Below are 17,832 nucleotides of genomic sequence, written 5' to 3' on the forward strand. Positions count from 1 at the left end.
CTACTCATGAACTCTGTCTTTCAGCCAGGCAATTATTAATCTATCTTGTTGAAACTGTGCCCTGGATAAGATGGACTTGGCTTGAATATCACCAGCCATAATAAAAACAAAGATACACTGGGAAGATAGGTGGCATTATCAACAATATCTCTCATTTTCGGATGCAAGAACAAAGGAAAATTATTGTTATAAGATTAGTGGCAGAAAGTAGACTGGGAGCAAGTGGCATGCAGTCTCTATAAAGGTATTGCCAAAATATACAAACACCAAATAGAGGCAGAGTAGAAGAGAGGTGCCCCCAGAGTCCTGTGGCACAGGCCCCACCGAACCGACTGTGTGAAGACCTTAGAAACACACTTGGCAGATTCAGCTCTAATTTTCCTTAATTACCACTATTATGGTTCCAGAAATGGTTCCCTAAAATGGCTCCCTCACTTTAAATTGATGAGATGAGTGAAGAGCTTTGGCATACATGAGCAGACCTGAATATCTGAAGGTAGTCTCTTGGTAGTCTCTTGGCTGGGTAAGAAGCAAAACAAATATCAATATAATCTCTGTCCTATAGCCAATGCTGTGGTAATAATCCTACTTGGCTATTGGTACTTTGTAAATTACATGCTATGAGTGAGGCAAACAATAAGATGCAGCAAAACAGGGACAATACAGCCTGATAAGTAGTTAATAAAGTACAATTAAGTAAAATGAAACAAGCATGGAAAAACTCTTTAAAAGTAATCTGCCAGAATTAGCTGTGGAACAACTACAAAAGTAAAATTCAATTCAATTCAATTCAGTGCAGCTTTACAAAAATTTCCATGGCACCCAGAAACAGTTTTTGAAGTGTAAAGCACCACTGTCACCAAACCTATATGCACCATGTGATCCAAGTTTGCATTCCTTAATAGGAAATAAGTGCAGTAAGTGCAGGAGTAAGCCAGTGCAGTATTGATAATATCAACTTAATATGGTAAAACTTATTTTCTGGTTTTTGTAAGCTGCCACGTTCTGGACTAACTCAAACTCTTACTAAACATCTAGTTATCAGGGCATTACAATAGTCCAACCTTCAGGAAATTAAATAATTTCCTAGTTTTTTGGCATCATGTATGGATTTCATAGATTTGCAATATATCGAAGATGAAGGACAGATACCTATAATTATTACATATGTATATTAAAGAACAGGTCAGGATTGGTTTTGATGCCAAGGCTTTTCACAGTTCCTATATATATATATATATGTGTATGTGTGTGTGTGTGTGTGTGTGTGTGTGTGTGTGTGTGTGTGTGTGTGTGTGTGTGTGTGTGTGTGTGTTCGTTCGTCCGTATGGCCACGCCCTCCCTGTGTTTCCCACCTGTTCCTCATTGTGTATCGTTAGTGCGCATATATATATATAAGTCTCGTGTTTAAGTGTGAATGTTGTTGATGTTTGAACCCTGTTAGCCTGCGAGCCACGTAGTTGTCCTTGTTTTGTGTTTCAATAAATGTGTCATTGTGTTGTACACGACTAGTCCCCGGATCCTGCTCTGCCTCCTCGCATTACAGTGTGTGTGTGTGTGTGTGTGTGTGTGTATTTATATATATATATTTATTTATTACATACATTATTTATTATATATAAATCTTCAGATTGTTATATTTCATATTTATATTTGTTTATTCTTATTCATTTTTAGTTTGTTTAGTTTAATTTAGATTTTGTTTATTTTTACTCTTCTACTTGAGTAGTAAGGTTTAATAGGGAAGGTAAATAGACAAAAAGCCAGAATGCATTTTGCTGTTTGTACATGGAATAATAACCAGTACTGAATTAACAGCATTCATGTAAATCAAGGTTGACACAAATATACAGCAAAAGAAATAAACACTGTAGTTGGTTAAGGTGCTTGACTTATAATCACATGGTTGCCAGTTCAAGCCACACCACTCTTGGGCCCCTGAGCAAGGCTCTTAACCCTCAAATGCTCAAAGTTGTACTCAGCCGTGATTGTAAGTCGCTTTGGATAAAATGTAAATGTAATCTAAATGGGTTAATAAACACTGGGGAGTTTTCTGTTGGAACCTGGGTGTTTTGTTGTAATGGCATTAATTGGTTTCATTCTCTTACTTCCGTTAAGCATAACTGGTACGCATAACATAAGACAAATTAACTAGGAATACAAGATCCAATAAAATGTTAATGTTACAGTCCACACAGTCCTATTGTGCTCATTTGAGATTTTCTAGGCTTTTCTGCAGGTATTTTCAGTCTTAGTTGTGTTGAGAGGTTTCTGACCTATCTCCTTCTCAGCAGGTGAAATAAATGCACACTTGATTAGATATTGTGCTAAAGTGCCATTATTCCAGCCAAGGTAAAGCAAATAAAACAAATAAAACCAAACACTCTGCACTTTTGCTTTATGCTGGGCTTTTCATTTTTATTCACATCTCCTTGAACATGATGCACATCTAGTGATCTTTTTACAATCTTTGCTCTCCTGCACTTGCTAATCAGCACCTATCAAAGTGATTGCATATATTTTTCTCAGCCCTGCCCCAATAATGCTTGCTCCCCAGCACTCGTTTCTTTAGCAGCCTGGCCAACATGTGACTGCTATGTCCTTACACAGTATGATGAGTGCGAGGGGATGAGTCATTTGCCATGAATCACTTTCTTATTGAATCTTCCAGGGACATCTCTGCATCTCACCAGGCTGGTGGCAATGGAGTCTCCCTGTCCTGTTGTAGTACTCAGGTTCACTGTGGTAAAAAATGGGCTAATGAGGTCTGGATGTTTGAGTGAAGGGGTAAGGAAGGGAAGTAACAGGGAAGAAGAAGGTTCAACATAAAATCCAAATGCTCCTAGAGTATCTGCTTGATAGATAGATAGATAGATAGATAGATAGATAGATAGATAGATAGATAGATAGATAGATAGATAGATAGATAGATAGATAGATAGATAGATAGATAGATAGATAGATAGATAGATAGATAGATAGATAGATAGATAATGGTGCATAGAACATTTCAGACTGTTAACAATAAACAAAACAAACAAATAATATAGTGGATTTTGATATAATGCCAATATCAGTCCTGAGCAAAAAGGAATCTGTATAAATACCCAGTGATGCTTTTATCTATAAAGATTGTCCAGGCAATAAAGCTCTTGCTAACTCTGCTTATGTTCCTAACACTATTGTTTCATAATTTTTCACAATCAAAATCATATTTCAGTACAGTCATAAGTACGAAAGCTTACTTTCACACCTTTCTGATGTCGTCATGTCTACACACTGTTTGTTGCTGTTATTAGACTCTGTAATGACTGACAGCATGCAATCATGCACTTTTACTAATGATCCAGCTCTTTAAAATATGCACATACCAGCTGTTCAGACTTTTACATTAGCTTATTAATTAATGACAAGTGTTGCTGGCTGTTCCTGTTTGAACGTTGTCTTGACCCTAGAATATTAAATTACCACACCAGAACGGCGCATGCTCTGAGAGCCGCATAAGGGCATGTAGAGCAAGCTGCCTGCAAGTGTGGGAGCAGGGCCGGGCTGCAGGTCCTCTTGCAGCATGTCATGTGTTTTTTTGGATGCATGCCGCCTCACCCTGCCGGATGGCCATGTGCTCTGAAACGTGGGGTGTGGTGCAGCAAGGGATTAGTAAACCACTCCCCTGTCAGGCACCGCTCCTGGGGTGCTGTCATCATGCAGTCATCTCGAACGCCTCCTGATTCTGGGATGCTCCGTCCCATACTGGAGCCTGTGAATGGTGAGGGGACTGGACAGGGCATAGCAGTGCAGATGGCACCAGGCTCACTCTCAACTGGTAGGTTCGTTGGGTGCACCAGTACCCACGAGCTGTGCGGACAATGTTGATATGTTCCATGGATTCTGATTGTTAGTTAATATGATAGAGCTTGAGACTCCAATAGTCATAGCCTGTCCAGAAGAAAGCCTCATGGCCTCAGGGAACAGAAAAATAGGCTCCAGTTGCACAAGGCAAGTCATTAGAGTGCATAATCGAGTTCACTGCTAACCCGGGTTGAAGCAGATTAGAATGCCTTGTTCCCCACTGATCCACATATAATGCCTTTTATTCTGGTCAATCAGGTGAGGTGAGGTACAGCTGGGAGCACTGACTCACCAGCCCTTCTGAGCACCTCCTTTAAACACAAAAGATCTCTTGCTTTTGAAGCCTCTCCACCTACCAGAGCCTCCTTTCACCAACCCTAAGCATTCCCTGCTTCTCTTCGAGCACTCCTCCCTATCACTGCCCAATGTCCACAACCACCAAATCCCCTCCCCTGCATAATCCCCACAATTGGCCAATCCCCACCACTGCCAATCCCCACAACCATCCAATTCCCACCTCTGCCCAATCCCCACGACTACGTGATCCCTATCACTGCCCAATACACTTTTGTAGTTTTTGTTTTTTTAGAGTTTGACTTTTTTTTCTGTTCATAATAGCCTTTTTCTGTCAATTGAAATTAACACCCACCGGTCCTACTATAAAGGAAACAGTAGTGGTGACCTCATAGAAACTGTACTCTCTGTGAAACTCCTTTCAGTTCAATGTCATTCCTCATAAGTGCAAACAAACCAATCTATGCCCCTTAGTGAGTGTGATCTCACCAAAATGGAACAAATTAAACCATGCTAGAGACATCATTTAATTCCATAAAAGTCATACGTGAGTAGGTTGTACAAATTCATGATTCACCATCATTAGACCACATTCCAAGTGCTAGTTTTAGTTTTTGTCGATGTGTCATCATTTTTTAAAACTTCATTTTGCTCACATTTCAGGAAAAATTAGAAACCTGCAGTACTAGTCAGCCATTCATCACATATTTTCATGTTCGTTTCTTTTGAAATTGACAATTTGAAATATTTCGTGTTCATTCATATGTTCTGTTCAGAAGCAAAATATAATAAAAATTCAGGGCTGTTTTCTCCAGCCAGGATTTTAATTCTTTGCTTAGAGCTCTTTCACATTATGAAAATGAGTGTCAGGCTATATTAACGAACAAACGGATGTGCTCAGACTGCTTGAGTGGCTCTTGAGAAGCAGCCATTGAATCACACCATGGCAAGGGTCCTGCTGCTCCAAAAATTCAATTAGAGACTGAAATATTACCAACAGCATGTAATCATCTTGCTCCATGACAACGGCATTGCTGAAAGATCTAAAAATATCAGTTTGTTGGTGGTCACTATATGTTTTTTTTTTTCCTCCAGAGAACTGGAAAGGCAAGTAACAAGGCTGATAGACCTGTGGATGCTAAAAATTCCTTAAAATATATAGATATTAAATATAGATATAGATTATAGATGCTGGTAACCAACAGGTATTTATCATTGCAAAGCTGATAAGTACAAATGCATCAATCTTGAAACTGTGAAATTTCCTGGAGCTAAAACTTCAGCTCTGGGTGAATAATGGCCATGTTTCTGCACAGAGAAATACAATGTGCTGTAATCTGATCAGTTAAAAGATAATTGGAAGTAAACTGGAAATCACAATACATTTTTTTTTCTATAACCATTCAAAAGCATCTTCTGATTTAGCTTTCCCTTGTTATGCTCATCTCCTACCTGTTCATTTCCAGCTGCATCACCACCTTCATTTTCCGTAAAAACAAATTAGTGTCCCATAGGTATAAAAACAAAACAAGCTGAGAAGCACAACAAGGCTTGGATCACTTGATGTATAATGATATAACATGTCTGCATCTATAAATGGCAAAGACACGAGTTCAGCACCATCAAGAGCCATGTGAGAAAACATGAGGGTAGGAGGCCTTAGAACACGTCCATCATCAAGAAGCCATGCGATTCTCTTCAGTGATGCAAGGCTGCGGGCGGTGCTTTCAGACTCTTCCAATGGGTCCTTTGGTTTCAGGGCAAAATTGATATTCTTGGAGTTTCAAGAGAGGCATCCAAGTAGGAGAGATTTCTAAGTTTGAATGAGGCAGCTGACAGAATGTCATTGTTTCTAACAAATTGTTATGTAATGACCTTATAATGTCTCCTGTATTCAATAATTCATAAGTTATGAATGTTGACCTTACATTGAGTTAATAAACCTCCTAGATTTTTGTTCTTATCTGCAGATCTCTTAGAGCTTTGTCCTATATTAGCTCACCCAATCCAGTAGTGCCTGTTGAAATGATGGTTCATTAAGATTCCTGATAGAACTATCTTCTCCCCTCTTTCTGTGACTGGACCAAAGGCATTTGATGTTACCACCCCAGCAGAGTCCAACGAAACAGTCCAACTATTAGCACAGCTGTTCAAGAAGAACTGAGCATACCTTGGCCTAGCGTAGGCATGCGAGGAATACATCTGTTATGCCACCGTGCAATTTACTGAGCTGTCAGCGGGCATAGCCGAGAGGAGAGGGGGCGGCCCGTGGCTGGCAGACTGTCGGGTGTCAGGGAGGGGATTGCGGCTGCCCAGGTTTTTGTTTCAGAGCAACCTAAACAACCCAGCCGCAGGAGAATTTCAATTACCGGTCTACCTGATGTCACATCTCAAGGAGATGGGCACAAGTGGAGTGTTCACAATCACATTGGCTCTTTTTTTTTTTTTTCCAGTTTTTTTGGATGTGCAGGAACAAAGCTACTGTTTCTGCTGATGTGAATTAGATCAGTTACCAGATGTTTTTGTTTGCAGGTAAAATATTAAATAAGCTAGTTGTGCTGAATAGATATTTATGCAAATTATGATATTACATACAAGCCATATGGGCTTTGCTTAATCCAGTGTCACAAAGTTGTGTAATATTTTGCAAGTGGTCCACGCATCTTTTGGTCTCACCGAGGCAAATAATTTTCATGCAGGTGCACATAAACATAACATTTGCCTAAGATGCAACTAGTTTCCTTATTACCTGTTATTTGTATGGAAACAAACACTGGAGGCACAGACAGATTAGTCTTGCTTTGCTAGTTAATAAGGCTGAGCATCTTTGCATACAGTCATGGGTATTAGGTATAAATTTGCTTTAATGCCAAGTCATGTAAACAGCATTTGAAGGAATATTGGCCATTTTCAGGTTGTATGGGCATGTAAACATTCACTAAATATAGAGCAATGACTCACAAAAAGATTCTAAAGAAAATAATAATAATTATGTAATAATGTACATGGTATTTCTTAACCTGTACCCAGAAAATGATTTGTGATGTACCATAATTTGGACAAAACTACACAGAAGTGACACACATTCCACTTTAATTCTGCTTTGTTTTTCTCATTAAGTCTGTCTCTCCCTGATTACATAAGAAAACAAAATTCACTGGAAAAAAAAACAGTAATGTTCATCATTGATGAATGTTCCAAATTTAGACAATGCTTCAAAATCTGGGATATTGGCCATTTATCATGGCACTATCTACTTAAAGGTTTATAGTTAAATGAATTGCTTTGAAAATGATTGCCTAAAAGTGTTTCTGTAAGATCTGTAAGTCTCCATTTTCAGACTGTGAATGTATTGGAAATGTACTAAACCAAACTAGAGCCTAGAATTTATGTGTTCATTTTAATCTCCAGACAAATAAGTCAGTATTTTTAAATATGTCGACAAAATCTAGTCACTAGTCACATGTAATTGGGTCAACAAGGTGGGCAACATTTAGAAAAATTTATATAAATCTCTCCTCCAAATGTCTCTGCAGAAAAGCTATCTTTTAGATTGGCAGTGGATGACACTCCTTTTCTAATTACCTTTTTGCATATAGATGGGGAGTGGGCATAGTCAATTTGTAGGTTTAAAGTGAAAAGAAAGTTTTTGAAAAACTTTATTCACAGCCTATGCCATCATCTGTGGTATATACAGTTTGATGTACTCAGATGCTAGTTTATCACTTTAGAGAAATCTTATATCTGAAGGCCATTCATGTAAATGTTTTATAACATGTTACAAAATATATAATCATACTTCTGTAAAGTAAAAGTAAAAGTAAACATTTAGTGAAAATATTTTCAGAATAGTAAGTGAAAATCAATACATTTCATTTCCCTAATTTCATCTAATCTAATCTAATCTAATCTAATCTAATCTAATCTAATCTAATCTAATGTTTTTGCAACTACCATATATTAACCATATATTAATGTTTAATTTACATGCATTACACATATATTAAATTACACAAACATGTATTTTATCAGTTTCAGTATTTCTTCATTTTACAACTCTTAACAGGAAATGATGTATATAAATAACAATATGTTTTTAAACCTAATACATTTGCATTCTGATTGAATATTTCCTAACTAAATTGAGAGAGTTTTGTTTTAATAATAGATATGTTTAAAAAGATGGCCTTTTTCAAAAACATCTCTTCAGCATCATACACAAGTGACACCAGTTTGAGTTAGTGCCATAAATTTCAGCACTGAGTAAATTTAATAGCAGTTTTGATTTGCTTTTTAATGCAGAAGCTTTTGTATAACAAGCGAGCCGTTGGGAAAAAAAAAAAAAAAAGTCCACTGTTACTGTTTTCTGCATTCTACAAAATAATAACAATAATATAAAGCATTATGGCAAGTTTTATTTTTAAATGCCCACATGAATGAAGTAAGGTAAGTCTAAATAAAATTTATTTAGCATTGTAAAGTCATTGTAATATAAAAGTTGTATAAAATCAAAAACTCAAATAACCAATTACTCAAAAAGGGGAAATTGCTAATGTATGATTTTTCGTTACAATGGCTCAAGTATAGTATAATACAATATATTTTCAAATGCCTTTCTTCAGTATACCAGTTTACTAAATTTTGCCGTGGTGCACACTGTGATCAGTTTTTATTTTGCATACTTGACTTGCACAAGCAGAATTCTTGGAAACCTCTGTCTCGTTGGTGCAATGGCATTGAGTATCTCTTCATATCGTTTTAGTTTTGCAGCAGGGATGCATTAGCCTGAGATGATTGTAGAAAGCTTAGTTCCGGCATGCACGGTGTGTGGTGGTTCAGGATTGCAGCCTGCGCGTTGGCGAGTGCTAGTGACACCTGAATTAGGGAAAATGTCTAGTGTAGCAGAGCCAATTGTGTGCTGCCAATAGTTGGCTAAGGAATACAAAATGACACCAATACTGTAGGCAATGTTTCTGGTACCAAGTGTTACATAACGATACCAGACTATGATAAAATGAGGAGGTATGTTATCTGCAACGAAAAACATGAATTTTGCCTACAGGCTTCAGTTTGAGCACTGGAAGATTTAACAGAAAATAAAAATAAATAGCCTGAATAAATAGACTCCTTCTTATGTGGTCTACTAGTCTCTGTCTGAATATTATGAAATGGTTTACTATTAATCATGACTCATTTGTATCTTCTCATTATTCCTCCAGATAATCCCATTTCCAGCAAGTGACTTTCACATGTATGAAAACAGTACGCAAAAGTTACAAGAGAACAAAACCACTCAGAGCTGAGTCAGTGTTAAACTGATGGAGTGTTCTTCTTCTTGTGTTACTGTCCTACAGTCCCAGGGTCTTTCTTTGAGGACGTGCATGCTGCTACAATAGCGATGTCCAGCTGCCGTTGCCAATCTACGGCATACAAAACTTCCGCTGAACTCAAGCTGTCACCTGCCACATATCACATCACAATAGCGAGGAATCAGAGACGAAGAGGAAGCAGAGAGAGAGAAAGAGGGAGAGAGAAAGAGTGAGAATGGGAGAGAGTGGAAGGGAGAGAGAAAAGGAGAACATGAGAGTTAGAAAGAGAGGGAAAGTAAGGGAGATTTACCTTACTGTTGTATCAGCTATTTAAAGCAGTTTCAAACAAACACCTTAGTGCGTCTATACACAGGATTACATAGCAAAAAAAAAAAATGGAATATGGTATCACTGCAAACAGCCCAAATAAATTCTGACAACTCACTGTCATGACAAGAAATAAAGATTTATCCTAAAGCAGGCAGTGAAATTTATATGACCTGTATACTACAATCACCTTTAGGCTTACCTGTATTAAGTGGGAACATGCGTGCTTAATGTGTCATTATGAAACTTTAATGAATTAATCAGGTGTTCTCTGGTTCTCTGGTGACCATGGCTTTCCTGGTCTTTTTTTTTGGGGGGGGGGGGTTACCTTTTGTTCCATAGAGAGTGTAGAGGGATTCCCACAGGTTAGAACAGCACAGAACCCAAAACCTTGTTTCCCTTCTACTTTTGTAATCAACAACCAGTGCCTTCTATGGAAATAAAATTAGTGCTGCTCCACTGATGAACATGTTGCCATGTTATGGGTCAGTGTCAACAAGCCATTGTGTATTATAATTTGAATTATGTATCTCAGAGTTCTTTAGGGACAGAAAATTCAATTAACTATGTAAAACTAAACTTTGTATCCTTAAACGTTTTACATTGCAACGGAAATAATGGTCTGCATGTGAAGAAATGTTATTATGTCTCTTGATATTGATCTCTTTCTTTTGATTTTCTGTAGTCAGCCTTATGCTCTCAAATACAGTCAAAGTTTACTGTGGCTAGTTACCAATAAAAAGGAAATAAACAGCATGATAGTACCAGATCTGTAGGCCTAGACTAGGGAAGAAGAGAATCATTGAACTCCAAAAAACAGAACACAGAAGAGAATCACAGCATTCCAAAAATCAGAACACAGTAACAGTAGTCCTACTGTGCACCAGCATGTGCTGCCCTACTTCAGGTTTACCTATCCCAAGTCTGATAAACGGCTTTGCCAGTTCAGTTCATTCATTCATCTATTCACTCATCTTCTAAGACCACTTAATCTAATTCAGGGTTGAAGGGGGCCAGAGCCTATCCTAGCACCAAAGAGAGAAAGGCGGGACCATTTCATTCCAGATAAATGGAAACAGTAGTTGTATGGGTGTGTTTTTGTTTGCATTTGTTTGCTTGTTTTTTAACATTTTGTGCGCTACAAATAAACAGGGATAACCTACCTAGATTAGGGTCATCTATAATTAGAAAATTCTTATTACACATAGGTAGGGTTAACTTATACAATACATATGTGATGCATATGCATGACCTTGTGTCTTGACAATGTATAAAAACAAATGTGTGTGCATGCATGTTGGTGTATGTACATGTTTGCAAGCATGCATATCACAGAGCCTGTACTATGAGAGACATACTCTATTTCATCAGCAGTCTAATATTCACAAATTAATAAGCATTCTCTTTAACCTACTGGTATGAAAGTTAAGGATTAGTGTTTGAGTCAACTACGACTTAAGCAGTCATAGTTCTACTATAACATTTCTGTGAAAACCAACAAACCAACATAGATGAAGAAGCAAGATACATGTTTTCACAGTCTTTAATTCCATATTCAAGCAGAGGTGTGGTAGCGCAAGAAATGAACACCTAAGAACTGGAAAACCAACAGAACAAACAAGGTCTTATACACAAAGACACCACAAAACAAAAACCATAACACTATGAAGAGACACAATAAATCCCACAGAGCATAAAATAGAAACTGATGCCTACATACACAAAAGACAGCTAATGCTGGCTAAAGACCAGCAGAAACAGGGGAGTATATATACAGGTAAGGGAAACAAGGAATAGCTGAAACAAATTAATTGGGGTCAGTGATAAATTGGAAATGACAAGTGAGGAGCAAAACAAACAGTAGAGAAAGCTACCAAAACAAAAACAAGAGACATGGCTGACAGATTAGACGGGGCAGATCACATGGAGATTAGAGACACACTGGGAAAAGCCTGACAGTGCTGTTGCTTGTGAGAATTTCTATGAGGTCTATATTGTGTTGTGTTGACAGTTTGGTTCTATTTTCCACATAACTGGTTTTGGCATCAGCTGCTAAGGAAGCAGCCATATTGGAACCAACATTTAGTACAAATTAGACTGTGATAGCCACCAAATTCATTAGTATGGACAAACATTTAATGTACCTGGTCAGAATAATGCCTTGACAGGATTATCATATTAGTTCTTTTTCACAAATGTATAGATGTGTTTCTGGCTTTGTCTAAAATTGCTGCTAAAAAGTTACCAGTGTCTAGGTGGCCTCACTCTAGCTACCTTTCAGTGCTTATCCTTCCATTATATCTTGCCCCAGCAACACAGTAGAGGGCTTTCTAATGGCTCCTTTATAAAATCCTGAGAGACACGGCCATGCAGCTTGGTAAGTAGAAATATCCACTCGTTGCGAACAGACGCGCTTTTGACTGATGTTCGCGCATTAACTTGAAACGAGCTTTAATGTCTAATTAGCTATTCCCGAAGCTTGCTTCGGACGAAGGCTGAGTGGCGAATGGGAAATTCGGTATTTATGGTGACTTCTCTTTTCCGCATGCGTCTGCTCAATTACGACATCCCGCTGCTGTCCCTTCGCTCCCCTCTTTGGCAGTTCTTGCAGGTAGTTTGCATAATGCGGAAGATATTTTTAAAACCCGATTATTACGCTCCCTCTTCTTGTTGAATTATCGAAAGGTGAAGCGAATTAAAGCCATGTCAACCCCACCTCATAAATCAGGACTTACTTTACATTTTGTCGTGTTTGCTCGGCAGGTGAATAAAAATGAATCTACGCGTGCGTGATATCTGTGTGTCTGGGGAAAAATCATCCTCGGGACTGCTTTGCATTTTTTTCTAGGCTCTTGTAACCTAAAATAGAAACATGCGTATCCCGAAAGCCGCTATCTTCAAGCATGAATTATCTGCGACTGCCCCAACACTCTAACTCACTTCGAGCAACAACACTGTCTTCAAGGACTGAGAGATCTATTTCTGGACCGGCAGACAGCTAAAATTGCTGCCAAGGGTAGGCAGCACAAAATAATTAGGCATAAAGCCATAATAACACCTCCCTTAAGCATCCATTTTAAAGACGTTTGAAGACTTTTAAAGACTTTTAAGGTCTCACACAAAACCAGAATCCTTGCAATTAAACCGAAGCAGAGTAACCCGTTGTAATGTAGTCATATTGTCCTGTAACTCGTTGTTCTGTAGTGATATTAAGACTTAATAAACTTAAGCAGTACTTCTAATGCACAACTACAATTATGCATTACTACAATTGTGAAAAAAGCAGTTGGACAAAATCTCTTAATTTAGCCTAAACTGTGACAGATTAAGGTTTGGGTGCATTAGATCACTGACACGATTAAGGTTTAAAACGGTGAATCAATTTCAGAGCAGGATATTGAAGCATTAAACATCTTTATTCTTGAGACAGGAGATTAATTAAGACTTCAGAAGAGCCCTCTTGAGACAGATATGATTGTTTAACACAATGACAATTATTCTCATGAAATAAAAGTACGAGCAAATATGAGCAAAGACTTTGAATCTGACTGACATGCGTTGATATATTATTTAGGGTGATTGCCTTTTAATACATCACACCAGGTACATATAGTTTGCTTTACATATCTCCTAGGTTCACCCAGAATTTATTACAATTATGGTTAAGATTATGATTATGAAAATATTGGTTATGTCTTTATGATATCTGCCAGTCCAAATTTGACACATGGATAAATCGTCCTGTAAATCTCAATGGTCCCATGACTGGCTTTAATAACAGGCACCATATGGTCAGGCAGGACCAAATAAGAGCACTGCTGGCGACTTCTCGCCTCAGATACACCCTGCTCCGAGCGCACCTTTCACTTGCTGTGCTGTAAACTAGAGCTACAGTAAGTAGAACCTCCAGTTAATACTCAACAAAATTATACTGGGTTGGATATTACTGGACAATAAAAAGTATGGAACAGTCATATGAGGAATTCAAAGAACAGACTCATGAGAATCAGTGCTAATGGCATTAACTGGGCTGAAAAAACTCTTCTTACATGCACAACACAGTGAGTTGGTAAGTAAAACCCCCTACCAACTTGCTTTTTTTCTTGACCCTACCTTTCTTTAGTAGCATCCCAACCTCAAATGGCCTATTTGTGTTCCTTTTGATCACAGCAACAACAGAGTGAGAGACCTAAGTGCATAGTATTAGGTAAGGCATCATAAAAGTATTACCAAAATGTCCAATATTAGTCCTCCACAGCTTTCAAAACATGTACCTCATAGACATTATTTCACATAGTGTCTAGCTCTAAAATACAGTTTGTTCAGTTTCACTCTTTCTTTGTGCTTCCAGGGCCATTATTATTGATAATACGCCAATCTATTGTATGTTAATATTTAATCACCCGCTCCCATCTGGTTAATGTACATCTAGGTTTAATCTTTTAAAAATGTTTTATAAGTATATAATATATACTATAATACTATACTATACTATAATAATTCACAACAGAACTAATGGTTATCCAATGCTTACCAAATGTTTATGCACTAGCATATGACATTTCTTGAATGGTAACAATTGACTAATTCTAAAACTTTCTGTATATGTTTTCTGTATTTGACACACAATCCATTAATGTAGACTATATGAGCTTTAATATGGCTTTTCTCCCTTTGATCCTGAATATGGCTAATCTAAACAGCACCTACAACATTTTGTGTGATGCATCTGTTAAGGCTCTTTTTGAGTCTAGTATATCAGAAGTCATTCAACCATGACACACCCTCCAACTACTGAATAAACTGGGTGAAAACATTTGGTTAGTATGAAAGAGTTAAAAACTCTGAAGTAGCCATTTGTGGCACTTTCCCCAAACGGTTAATCCTTGATTCTGACATGAGAAAAATCCAAACATCACATAAAATAATATAGCCCTAATGACCTGGATGCACAGAGAACAATGACAGAAAATATTGCCAACAAGCAATATGTTGAAATGAGTAAAATGAGTGAGACTGATAAACAGACAAATACTTTCAGACAGTAAGCTTGATTTAGAGAATATTCTATTCTATCTTATGTATTTACATATATGCTGTTTATCATTGGGATTTTTAAATAGTGAAACCTGACTGGTAGTTATTGAAATGGTATGAGCAACCTACATTTGAGAAATATATGATTTAGGCTGTTCAGTTTATTTGTATGTCTTCTCTGAGTCCATAAGTCTTTAGGTCTTACTCATATATTCATACATCCATAGCCATCACTGACCTACATAAACATTTAAAGGCCTGTGTTTTAACCTTGAGTGGTTTTAAATTGAACATTCATGCCATACTAATTTTTCCCTCATGCAAGGTATAAAGGAGTGCAATAGTCCTCCATATGAAAGCATGGCTGCTTCTTTATTATGAAGATTTAGAGCATGGTGCAGTGTTTGTTGTTTTTTTTCACTGCTGAGTTATTATGTCCTTCAGAGCAGCATATCTCACACCTCCTGCCTGCAAGGAGAGGAGGAGATTCTGAATGGATGCTATAGCAGCACCAAGACTTGAATGGCTGTTGCCATAGCAACATGGGGCGGGCCTGTTGTGAGAGGAAGGTATAAAGCGACCAGTGCTCCCAGGCTGAGACTCAGAAACTCCGGAGGCACCTGCCAGTGAAAGCGAGGCAGCACGTGCTCGCGCTGACCCCCCTGCAAACCTTTATCTGGAGAAGAGGCACTTCTGCCATGCTGCGGCCCAAAGACCTATGCCAGGGCTCTGGCACCAAAACCTTTCTAGATGCCATGAACAGTGGCAAAGTGCACCTGGCCCGCTTCGTGCTGGATGCTCTAGATGGGCGCATTGTCAATGCCCGGGCTGAAGGAGGACGCACACCACTCATGCATGCCGCCTGCCTCCAGGACCAGACCGCCCGGGCCAAGTTTGCACACCTGCTCCTGGAGAGAGGCGCCAATGTCAACATGCAGGACGAGCACGGGCGCACGGCCCTTAGCCTGGCCTGTGAACTGGGCCACCTGGATGCTGTCAAGACCCTGGTGCAGTTCAACGCCGACCCCGAACTCACTGACAGCTGGGGCAACAGTGCCCTGATGTATGCAGCCTATGGGGGACATAGCCAGGTCTTAGAGTTTCTCATCAGGGCTTTCAAGAGACTCGGGCTGAAACTGGAGCATACAAACCATGCAGGCCACTCTGCCACCCAGGTGGCCAAATACTTAGGGCACACCCAGTGCGTTCAGGTCCTAAGTACCACAGTGAGGAAGGGAGTGTGCTCTGTCGAGCAGGTAGAAGAAATGGGGAGAGAAGGTCATGGAGAAGCAGCCAGACCCAACCGCCTTCCACAGCAGATTCTGGAGAGGTTCTCAAAGCAGTCCCACAGCAAGAACGAAGAAGCCCTGCCAGTGCTGTTTCAGAGGCATATGTGGATTGGAGAGGGGGACGCTCAAAAGAGGAACCTCAGTCAGCATCAGTCCCCTGACAGAACAAACTCGAACTGCTACAAAACTTTGACCAGATTCTCAGAAGGGCATTTTACAGAGGATGAGCAACACACCTTCTTCACTTCAAAACAGATCCAAAATTCTACACTAAGAGAGGTCAGCACCACAAGAAAAATAAACTTTATCTCAGAATCTTTCCAGAAGGAGGATGACAAGCATGAGGTAAGGGAAAATATGCCTCTCTGGGGGAAAGCAAAGTCATTCAACCTAGACCTCAAAACTGGCAGAAAACAGTCCTACCAGGGTGAAGTGCATGATGTCGCTCATGCCACTAAATTCAAAAGAGCCTCTCTTCAGGACGAAAAACCTCTGATCGCGAAGTTTTACTGCCATGGCAACAGTTCCATAAAGACTAATGATTCAGACAAACCAGTTAGAACACCGAGAGAACTTATGAACGGAGTCAGACCGCTTGCAAGTGTACGTAACGACAGCACGAAAACACAGAACGACGATGACGCCAAAGGAAAAAGAGAATCGCTAAAATCCGGCAGTACAGTCAAGAATGGAAGACAGAATAAACTTTTATTCACCCGGGAGGAGATAGCACCAGAAAGGATTAAAGTTCGCCCGCCTGGATTCGGGGGACTCAGAACCAGATTACTGCGACGATTCACAGCGCCTGAATTCATGAGACTGGTTAGGGATTGTCCTTCTGGCCCGGGGTTAAGTAAGGGGAAAATTGCTCGGTCAGAGACCTTTCCGCTGTCGCATACGCATAACATAGTTCACAGTCAGCCAAGCGTCGACAGCATAAGCGGTGTGAGGTGCGAATTTGAAGGTAGTCCTCCAGTCACTCGCGCTTAATCGACCATTATTTTATGCTCAAAAAATAGTTATACGGGGATATCATGTGCTTATTTTAATAAGATACTTTAAACAACTAGATGACCATGAATTTTCCACGAATAGGAAATAATAAAGCAACATGTACATTTTGGACTCTTCTGGGTGCTGTTTACCCAGTCTGTTCTTGGCTTTATGGTAAATGTAGATGCATTACTGTGTGATTCATTCTTTTGAAATTACACTTTTGTTTAAACCTCTAATTGTTATACAACGTCATACATTTTATAATATTCCTTCATATATTCTTCTTACACAATCCATTATCTTTACATTCGAGACGATCAAGGCTTTAAACGTATTAATATATTAATGCGATGAATCATTTTATTTTATGTATGTTTAATTTGTTTACAGACGAGAAATACTATATGTAAAATAAACACATAAATTTAACCGAAACAAATATATGTATTTGCATAGCCGTGAACCTGTGGTATTTTTGCGCATTAAACTATGCATATTGCGAATGTCAATCATTTATGGCCTGTGAACGACAGTTAATAAATACGTGTACAGTGTGCCATAGCGCGTGTGGTTTTGTATGTGTGAAAACAGCTCTTCACTGTTGGTCACCTAATTGGAAATGGATTTCAGTGGTGTGTGTGTAGGTGTGTGTAGGTGTGTGTAGGTGTGTGTGTGTGTGTGTGTGTGTGTGTGTGTGGATGTGCATGTGTGTGGATGTGTGTGCATGTGTG

General features: G+C 38.9%; 1 protein-coding gene across 3 annotated transcripts; it reads left to right on the forward strand.

Annotated features, from left to right (window-relative positions):
• The first annotated feature begins 12,624 nt into the window (after positions 1–12,624).
• ankrd63 (ankyrin repeat domain 63) lies at positions 12,625–17,649 on the forward strand. Of its 3 annotated transcripts, XM_081722114.1 has the most exons (3): positions 12,625–13,848; positions 13,950–13,986; positions 15,261–17,649. In XM_081722114.1, the coding sequence occupies exon 3, from the start codon at positions 15,515–15,517 to the stop codon at positions 17,093–17,095; it is 1,581 nt and encodes a 526-aa protein (XP_081578240.1). In that variant the 5' UTR covers positions 12,625–13,848; positions 13,950–13,986; positions 15,261–15,514; the 3' UTR covers positions 17,096–17,649. The 3 variants fall into 3 exon arrangements, with proteins under 3 accessions (XP_081578240.1, XP_081578241.1, XP_081578242.1); XM_081722115.1 differs by having other exon boundaries at positions 13,950–17,649; XM_081722116.1 differs by lacking the exon at positions 13,950–13,986.
• The last annotated feature ends 183 nt before the right edge of the window (positions 17,650–17,832 follow it).

Source organism: Electrophorus electricus, chromosome 10, assembly GCF_041902795.1.
Source record: "Electrophorus electricus isolate QZ-2024a chromosome 10, ASM4190279v1, whole genome shotgun sequence".
NCBI lineage: Eukaryota > Metazoa > Chordata > Actinopteri > Gymnotiformes > Gymnotidae > Electrophorus > Electrophorus electricus.

Bases quoted from the DNA above. Each gene is read 5' to 3' on its own strand.
- ankrd63 (XM_081722115.1), top strand. From the start codon at position 15,515: ATGCTGCGGCCCAAAGACCTATGCCAGGGCTCTGGCACCAAAACCTTT.